The sequence below is a fragment of the Canis lupus genome, chromosome 25, assembly GCF_011100685.1.
Source record: "Canis lupus familiaris isolate Mischka breed German Shepherd chromosome 25, alternate assembly UU_Cfam_GSD_1.0, whole genome shotgun sequence".
Classification (NCBI taxonomy): Eukaryota; Metazoa; Chordata; class Mammalia; order Carnivora; family Canidae; genus Canis; species Canis lupus.
The window spans coordinates 11600000-11610278 of NC_049246.1; the positions used below are offsets into that span (position 1 = coordinate 11600000).

The following is a 10279-nucleotide window of genomic DNA, read 5'->3' on the forward strand; positions in this document are numbered from 1 at the left end:
GATTCTGTATGCTTAACATATGTGCATATATTTCTTGTGAATTTATGTATAAATATACATAATGCATTAAGATACAACAGCTTGGTGCCATCATTTGTAATAATAAAACATTATAAATGAACTAAATATCCATTAAAAAGAATAATACAACATACAGTATAATATTATGCAGCCTTTAAAAAGAGCAAGGTAGGGCAGCCCCGATGGCCCAGCGGTTTGGCACGGCCTTCAGCCAGGGGTATGATCCTGGAGACCTGGGATTGAGGCCCACATCGGGCTCCCTGCATGGAGCCTGCTTCTCCCTCTGCCTGTATCTCTGTCTCTGTCTCTCTCTCTCTCTCTCGAATAAATAAATAAAATCTTTTAAAAAAAATAAAAATAAATAAAAAGAGCAAGGTAGATTCCTATGTGTGAATGTAGAACAAACCACAAGAAACCCAATCCAGTGAGAAAATTCAAAGTGCATTAGGCTTCCCTGTATGCACACACCGATATACGCATCAGTAGGTGCCAGAAACAGGGAAATATAAATATATAAATGATTGTATAGAGGAAGAATATTTCTGGATGGATACATAGTAAATTAGAAAGAGTGACTATCTTTTGGAGAGGAGTCAGGGAACTAAAGAAGGAGGGAGACTAGTTTTCACTGAGTACTCTTCTGTTCCATTTATATTTTTTTCCTGTGCATGTATTACATTTTTAGTTCCAAAAACAAGATATTATTTCTTATTTTTTAAGCTGGAATTTTTATAATAAAAAATGTAATTAAAAACTAACTTTAGGGGGCACCTGGGTGGTTGAGCGCCTGCCTTTGGCTCAGTCGTGATCCCAGGGTCCTGGGATGGAGTCCCACATCAGGCTCCCTGTAGGAAGTCTGCTTCTACCTCTGCCTGTGTCTCAGCCTCTCTCTCTCTATGTCTCTCACAAGTAACAAATAAAATCTTTAAAAATAAATCAAATCAAATCTAACTTTAGAGAAAAAGAATAGGGACACCTGGCTGGGTCAGCTGGTAGAGAATGAGACTTTTGATCTCAGGGTGACTGAGTTCAAGCCCCATGGTGGGGTGTAGAATGTACTTTAGAAAAAAAAAAAAAAGAAAGAAAGCGCCCCCATCCCGCCCCCTGCGTCCCCGGGGCCTCTCCCGGGGGGGGGGGGGGGGGGAGGGAGGGGGGAGAAGGAAAGAAAAGGGACGCCTGGGTGGCTCGGTGGTTGAGTGTCTGCCTTTGGCTCAGGGCAGGATTCCAGAATCCGGGATTGAGTCCCTCATCAGGCTCCCTGTGAGGACCTTGCTTCTCCTCCCTCTGCCTACATTTCTGCCTCTCTCTGTGTGTCTCTCATGAATAAATAAATAAATAACTCTTTAAAAAAAAAAAAAGAAAAAAAAATAGAATAATATCTTTATTTTTTAAGGAAAAAAACAGATACCAAAACAGACATCAAAAAAGGGAGAGGTTTTTTTATGGAAGAGGATTGTTATCTACATGCCAATTAACTCAGCCAAGATTAGTGAGATCAACATGCCCTTCCCTGTACTGGATGTTAAACTGCTGAACAGTCAGTGTTTTTAAGAGTTGTTGGGAGGGGAAGAGGATCTAAAGATCTAACATGAAGTAATTTGTTTTCTAGAACACGAACATTAAGAAAACACAGGAGCATTTTAGAGCTAAAAGGATTTTGGACATCGCGTACCCCATACCCCATGATCCCATTTTACAGATAAATGTATTTTCACAGGGACTAAATAACTAATCTAAGATCACAAAGTGATCTTGTAAGATCCAGCACTAAAATCAAAATCTCTGAGCCCCCAGTTCAGTAGTAATTCCTATATACTGAGAGGAGACACAAATACTTGTATGTATTGCTCTAACAGCTATCTGAAAACAGTACACAGAACAGAGTTTTACCATATTCCCCTTATATAGTCTCAGATTAAACTACTTTATAAACAGGATATAAAATAATACAGAAAAAAAACGTGACAAATACTGCTACAAAACTTAGGTGTACATGCATGCACACATGTTATGGATTGTATTGTTTTCTTTCAGAATCCACATACTGAAGCCCTAACCCTTACTATGACTGTATTTGGAGATGGGGCCTTTAGGAGCACAAAAGCATTATATTAATAACAACTAAACCCAGATTACAAGGAGACTGGTCTACTTTGATTTTATACACTGCTGCTCCAATGGAAATTTTTACAAAAAATTTCGGACTTTCATAACTTAAAAAAAATTAAATAAAAACCAACCCTAAAATACATAAACAAACACTCAAGTCTGTCAATAAATGCTCCTAGCACAAATCTTTAAAATATCATTTATACGGACAACTGGGTGGCTCAGCGGTTAAGCACCTGACTTCGGCCCAGGGCGTGATCCTGGAGTCCCAGGATTGAGTCCCACATCAGGCTCCCTGCATGGAGGCTGCTTCTCCCTGTGTCTCTGCCCCTCTCTCTCTGTGTGTCTCTCATGAATAAATACATAAAATCTTTAAATATCATTTCTAGAGACGCCTGGGTGGTTCAGGGGTTGAGCGTCTGCCTTTGGCTCAGGCTGTGACCCCAGGGTCCTGGGACTGAGTCCCGCATCTGGCTCCCCAAGGGGGAACCTGCTTCTCCCTCTGCCTATGTCTCCAGCTCTCTCTGTGTGTCCCTCGTGAATAAGTAAATAAAATCTTTAAAAATATATATATCATTTCTAGGTTACTGTAAATGTAACTAACTTTGTACACAAAGTAGATATGCCTATAGGAAAGCAAACCAAAAAATGCTGCTCCATAATAAATATAAATTTTCCAAGTTAAAAAACAGAAAAATTCAGCAATATGAACTCTTGATACTCACAACTTGGCTGATAATAATTCTTGAGAGAATTATGCTTAGCGGGGGGGAAAAAATAATCCCAAAAGATTTCATGCTACATAATTCCATTTAAACATTCTTGAAATAACAAAATTATAGAAACGGAGAGCAAATTAGTAGTTGCCAGGTTTCGGGAGGGAGTGAAGGGGGGTTACAAAAGGGCAATCTGAAGTTGATAAAGATGTTCTATGTTGGGGGATCCCTGGGTGGCTCAGAGGTTTAGCACCTGCCTTCCACCCAGGGCGTGATCCTGGATTCCCAGGGTTGGGTCCACCTTGGGCTCCCTGCATAGAGCCTGATTCTCCCTCTGCCTATGTCTCTCTCTCTCTCTCTCCCTCTCTCTCTCTCTCTCTCTCCCTGTGTGTCTCTCATGAATAAATAAATAAGATCTTCAAAAAAAAAAAAAAATGTTCTATGTCTCGACTGTTGTTGGCAGGTACACAAATATACACATGAGAAACACCACAGAACTAAATGTACGTGTGTGTACACATGAACGCAAATAAGATTACAGAAATATGAATATGATAAGTGGAGAATATCAATTAATGCTGGTTGTAATACTGTACTATGGTTATGAGACATGTTACCGTTGGAGGAAAATGAGTGATGGAACAACAAGCTGTGTATCATTTTTTACAACTGCATGTGACTCTACAATTATCTCAAAATAGAGGGTTAATTTAAAAAGTGAAAAAATCCTATCAAAGGACAAAAATATAAAGATATTTTTGTTTAGTTTTGGCAAGCATTTATCTTCTTACAGGGTTATTTCAAATGCAACTTTATGGAAAGGAAGTATACTTCTATGTACTTTTACTCAACTAAATATTAATATATCCCTCTTTGAATAGTCCTCATAAACCTCATCAAGGCTTAATATTATCTTATACACGTGTTTGTATTCTCCACTAAAATACAAATTCCATTAAGTCAGAATATCGTTTCATTCAGTGTTGTATTCCTATCACCTAGGTCAAAGCTTGCCACCTTGCAAGTCCAATTAAATAAGTGAAGTGAATGGTATTATAAAGTCTTTCTTATCCACTGTGTATATTTTCCAATAAAAATGTTTAAACCTATACCAAATATCCTAATGACAGATTCCCACTACTCACTTCCCTGTTAGCTGATACAGGTTAAGTGCAATCCTGACTTAAATACAGTTTGCCACACACATTATATAATCCAAAGTAAATGAACTTTATTTTTTTTAATTTTTTAATTTTTATTTATTTATGAATAGTCACAGAGAGAGAGAGAAGCAGAGACACAGGCCGAGGGAGAAGCAGGCTCCATGCACCGGGAGCCTGACGGAGAATTCGATCCCGGATCTCCAGGATCGCGCCCTGGGCCAAAGGCAGGCGCTAAACCGCTGCGCCACCCAGGGATCCCTCAAAGTAAATGAACTTTAATTTATCCACTGTTTTCTTCCAATTTGGACAGACAACCACAGTTCAATCATCTTTAGGTATTTCACTGGTCTTAAAAGTATATTCTCAAAAATTGGAGAAGAAAAGATAATATACAACTTACAGACTTATTACTAATAACAGTTATTACTAAAAACTAAAAACCTCACTATGGGCCAAGCAACGCACTGATAGTGTCACATGCAATCCCATCATAGCTCCGAAGTAAGTGCTAGTGTTATCTTCGTTTTTAAAATAAGAAAAACTAAGGCTTAAAATTGTAAAATTTGCCCAAGATCCCAAACTAGTAAGAAAGCCAGGATTTCATCATAGATGTGTCTTACATCAAAGCCTTCACCACTAACTAAACTAATTGAACTGAAAAATACATCTTTTTTTGGTAAAATAAACAAATCCATTGGATTTCAAATAAGGTAATGTACATAAAATATAAACACTGGCATATAAATAGCTTAGCTGCTAAAATTTGAGGACTTTGAAGATTAAAAGTCTAGTTAGCTGAATATTAGAATTACATTATTAAAATGTCAAAAACAGTAACTCAATTGAACCCAAATCAAATCACATTTAAGCCTCAGAGATCCCAAGCCCAAAAGAAATATGAAATGTCAAAAACTTAAATACTTTTCAAGAGCACCTGGGTGGCTCAGTTGGTTAAGTTTCTGACTTTTGATTTTGGCTTAGGTCATGGTCTCCAGGTTGTGAGATGGAGCCCTGCCAGGGCTAGGTCATAAGATTCTCTCTCCTCCCTCTGCCTCCCACCCCAACCCCCGTTCCCAAGGGCTCTCTTAAAATCAAAAACAAAAATAAACTTAAATACTTCTTTTAAAAAATAAACTATTTCCCAAACAACAATCCTGAATGCCAGAACACATTTACTACTACATTGCCAGGTGAGCCGGCGAGCTGAACTAAGAAAACGTAACTCTACACATGAAAGGTAAGCAACAAATTAAAATACAGTTCTTTCGCAAGACTGAAACATCACTGCAACTAAGTATATTAGGAAGAAAAAGCCTTTGTGCTTCAGCTTTCTAATGCTTGCAAAATAAGGATAAAATTTTCTCTTGCATTTACCTTGTAAATTTTTACTCAATCTGAAAGACTAACAAAGCAATTCTGCAAATGTGAAGTACTAAAGCAAGGGTCAAAAACTCAAATCCCTAAAAATGCCATATATGTTTGGATTTTTTTTTTTTTTTTTTTTTTTTTTTTTATTTATTTGTGATAGTCACAGAGAGAGAGAGAGAATGAGGCAGAGACACAGGCAGAGGGAGAAGCAGGCTCCATGCACCGGGAGCCCGACGTGGGATTCGATCCCGGGTCTCCAGGATCGCGCCCTGGGCCAAAGGCAGGCGCCAAACCGCTGCGCCACCCAGGGATCCCTATGTTTGGATTTTTTAAATGTTAACTAACTACAATCCACACACATACAACAAAAAATTATACTATAAATTTAAGCCACTGAAATGGCTAAAATTATAAGACAGCTAATACCAAGTATTGGTGAGAATGTAGAGCTACTAGAACTGTCACACACTGCCACATGTAATGTAAATATGGTACAACCACTTCAGAAATCATCTACTAAATCTGAACACGGGCATACCCTAGTGTGACCCAGTAACTCAACTCAAAGGTGATCCAACAAAAATGCACAGACATACTTATTCATTAAAAACTATGTTCAAGAATGTTCAAAACTGTTTTTAACAGGCAAAAATTAGAAACATTCCACTGCTAGCCAGCAGTAAAATGAGAAAATAAAATGTGGTATATTCATGCAATGTAACAATATACAAGAATGAGACTACAGAAGCTGTTTCTACATCACAGTGAATGGATCTCACAAAATGCTGAAAGAAAGCAGCTCATTCCTATAAAGTTCAAAGAAAGAACAAAAAAAGTGAAAAATGAATCTACAGTGTCAGAATGTAGGGTTAGAAATCAGAAATTACATATGGGGGGGATCCCTGGGTGGCTCAGCGGTTTGGCGCCTGCCTTCTGCCCACGGCATGATCTTGGAGTCCCAGGATTGAGTCCCACATCAGGTTCCCTGCATGGAGCCTGCTTCTCCCTCTGCCTGTGTCTCTGTGCCTCTCTCTCTCTCTCTCTCTTCCCTGCATGGAGTCTGCTTCTCCCTCTGCCTGTGTCTCTGCCTCTCTCTCTCTCTCTCTCTCTCTCTCTCTCTCATGAATAAATAAAATCTTTTTTAAAAAAATTAGATATGGGAAAGGATACTGATGAAGAGGAACAAGAGCAGGACTTCTGGGGGATACAGATTATGTCCTATTACTTGATCACAGTACTGATTATAAGTTATGTGTTCATCTTGTGGAAATTCCAAAAACTTATGATTTTATACGCTTTTCCTTAGGTATGTATACCTCAGTAAAAGCTTTTAATACACACACACACACACACACACGTACCCACACACAGAAGATTACATGGAGCCCAAACAAAAATATTTCTGCAGGCAGATTTAACTTATCAGAGCAGATTGGTTTATGACCTCTCGGCTAAGGAAACACTGTACAATCTTAGCTTTAAAGAATAGCAAAGAAAAAAAATAAAAGCAAAAAAAAGCTGTGATGCTAGATGATCGTCAGCAACTAACAAAATTTAAGTTTCTCCTGACAGCATGACCTCTTAGGATGTGTTGTCTAGTTTAATTGCCTCATGCACTTAACAAATCAAGGCTGTTTTCAAAGATACGGCAAAGAACCCAGTAAACGGTAAAAGGCAAACTAAAAATTTAAATTTAAGTGTAAAACTCCAAAGCAGCCATTAAATCACCAACACAAACCTCTTTCCTGATTCCTGAGCTACTTGCCACTCACTGATAGGAAGCAATTTGCTCCCATCTAAAAGGAGTCAGAACTTACATACTACTCAGTTACCAAGAAATCCACAGCAGAAAAGAGGAGACTCAGGCTTCACCCAGGCAAGTTAAAGCAAGCCCTAGAGAACCTACATACATAACTCAGTTATTTAATCAAATGTCTGTTAAATGACTATAAGATTTTTAAATGCTTTCTTTTGCAATAACTACCTATTCTCTCAAAACCCTATTATCCCAATTACTTTCCTTTTCTGAGGTATGGAATGATCCTCACCTTTGAGCCATTGCCAGTATCTTTCCTCCATCTGCCATCTTCACCTGTTTGCAATATCCTGTCACCCTGCCTTATGTTTCATGTCCCAAATCTACTACCTCTTCGTATTAGAAAATGCTAGAAAGATACCACATTAAATCGGATGCCAGCATTTTTTAAAATGCCTTTCTGTATGTAACAAAACTACCCTTCAAGGTCCCTGTACTATTCAAACATTGATCAAATTACTTTGAGCCACAGCTCACACAACCAGCAAAAAGTTTACCTTGAAAATGCAAAGTTGCTAGTCCAAAGTGATAAATTTCCAACAATAAAGTAACCATTCTTTACAAAACACTTCAAGTTACAAATTAATCTTCTGAGAACATCAATCTGGACAAATACATCTGCATTAAAGTCAAGTCCATCACAGCAATCTTCTTTAGAAAGTAAATCTCTGGGAAAACACTTAATAATCCTCATAGAGCAAATAATTGCTAAAAAAAAAAAAAAACTGACAAAAATGTATTAATGTCCAAGTTAATTGCCTATCAAATCATTTTAAGATCTAAAAACTGTTTAGAATGCCCAAGAAAGACTTCCCCTTTCGGTTTAGAACCAGTCAATACACACTGAGAAGCAGAAACAAAAATCTGACACCTGCTCTCCTTCTTGCTTAAGGGCAACATTCTGCAAGATAGATTGCATTTACACTAATAATCGTAAGCTCTACTCACAACTAAAAAGTTGCAAGACAATATTGATAATGACAAGTGAAAAAGTAAAAAATACCAACAGCCCTAAGACACTCGAACCAAGCGCTCAGTCGCACACAAGCGGACGCTGCACAGGACTCGTTTTCAAGGCTCGGTGCTAAGAGCTGGCTTGATACAAAGTTGCAGAGCACAGGATCCCTACCCACACCCAGCAAACTTTATTCTTGGCTTCAGGAAAACTACGCTGAAATGCAAGTCTTGAGAAATGCCTACTCTGAACTCTCTCGACTAAACCTAAGCACGACGTAAAAGCCACTGTCCCTTCACGCCTAATCCTTAGAAAGCATTTCCTGCCTGGAGAAATCTTTCTCCCATAAGCCTTACACAAACTTTTTCCGTTCTTCCAACCTACTCCGGGAAGCCTTAAGCCCGCCCATCACCTCCCGCCCCCTACCCACACACACCCACTGGGGAACCTCAACACTCGGCAGATACCACTCCACACGGGCACGCAAAACACATGTGCCTGCAAACCCAGCCCCTTTCCACACCCCCCGGAAACGACACCCCCTTTCTCACACACCGCACGCCGCAGCCCATCCCCCTTCCTCCCTGCCCCCACTCCCAGCACCCCAGACCAGCCACCCACGTTCCGGGGAACCTAGCCTCCCCTTACTCCCCGGCTCGCCGAGGGCCGTGGGGAGGGGAAGCAGGAAGACGGAAGGAGGGCTCGGGCCCGGCCTAGGCCTCCCAGATCGCCCAGGGAGGTGAAGGGGGAGGGGGGAGCCCCGCGGGCAAAGCTCGTTGCAGGGCCTCATCCGGGCCCCCTCCGGCCGCAGGCCTTCCCTCCGCCGCCGCCCCGAGGCCCGGGCAGCCCTCCCAGCCCGGACCAGACTCACTTGCCAGCCGCGGTCCGTCGAGAACGCCGCTGCTGCCTCCTCCGCCGGCCGTGGCTCCTGCACCCGGACCCCCCAGGTCCGGCTTCTTGGGCCCCGGGGGCGGCCCGGCTCCCCCGCCCGGGACCGCTCCGGGCGGAAAGGCGGCCACGGGCGCGCCCGCCAGAGCCAGGGGGACGCTGTTGCTATGGAGGCCGAGGCCCGGGGCAGCTCCGGCGGCCGGGTCCTCATGCAGGAACTGACACTCCTCCCCGTAGAAGCAAGTCTTATCCTTAGCGTAGTAGCGGCAGTACTTGAGCTTCACTCCCGCCGCCGCCCCGCCGGGGACACCCCCGACCCCCGGCGGGGCCACCACCGCCACTGCCGCCGCCAGCGAGGAGGAGGAAGGGGAGGCGGCGGCCGAGGGGGGCGGGAGGCCGCCGCCACTGTTCATGGCAACGCCGCAGCCTCGTCTTCCGCTGCCGCCCGAGGAGCCGCCGCCGCCGCCGCCACCATAGACCGGGGAGGGAAGGAGGACGCTGCCGGTGCCGGATAAAAGCCTGGGCGGGTGGGTCCGTCCCGCTGCGGGAGCCGGAGCCGCCCGGGGAGAGGGGGGGGAGGGGAGAGGGGAGGGAGGAGGGGGTAGGAGGGAGGGGAGGGGAGGGGGAGAGTTGGGATTCTCTCTCACTCACTCTCTCGTTCTCTTTTCTTAAAGGGGCCGCGCGGGACGACGGGGTGGGCGCACGGGCCCAGACGGGGCCTTCGAGGGCGCGGGCCAGAGAAGGGGGAACGGCGGCGGCGGGCGGGCTGGGAGGGTGGAGAGGCCGGTTTATTTTTAAATTCTGCCTCCACTCGCTCGCTCGCGCTCTGGTTCCTCCGACTTGTTTATTCCATTTTCCTCTTCCTGAGAGGGCCGTGGCCGCTGCGCAGGCGCGCCGCGGCGCGGTGGCTTGTGGGTAGCGGGAGCGCGAGGGGAAGCCGCGCCGGGCGTCCGGCCCCCGGGGCATCGAGCGGGCCGGCGGGTTCGCGGACGGTCGGCGGTGGCCTCCGCGGGCGCGGGTCCGGGTGGCGGAGTTCTCACGAGACGGACGCCTGCCTCTCTTTTTTTTTTTTATTCTTATTTTTGTATATCCTCTCACTTACAAAACCAGGCGTCGTTTTTTAATCGAAAAGACAAAATTAGCAGAATGTAAACGGTCAGTTTGAGGGGCCGCGCCTTGGGAAGGAGCCCGCGCCCTTGCTCTCGTTGAGGGATGGTTTCATCTGTTTGCCACACTTCCTCTC

The 10279-nt window shown here is 43.6% G+C and overlaps 1 protein-coding gene across 7 annotated transcripts in view; it reads right to left on the bottom strand.

Annotated features, from left to right (window-relative positions):
- Positions 1–9591, bottom strand: part of PAN3 (poly(A) specific ribonuclease subunit PAN3) — a 134925-nt gene extending 125334 nt beyond the window's left edge. For 2 of the 7 annotated variants that reach the window (XM_038573390.1, XM_038573388.1), the window contains exon 1: positions 9020–9449. In XM_038573390.1, the coding sequence (XP_038429318.1) occupies positions 9020–9449 (430 nt within the window). Of the gene's footprint in view, positions 1–9019 lie in introns of all 7 variants that reach the window. The other 5 variants (XR_005378426.1, XM_038573387.1, XM_038573389.1 and 2 more) reach the window with 5 other exon arrangements.
- Positions 9592–10279: the final 688 nt, after the last annotated feature.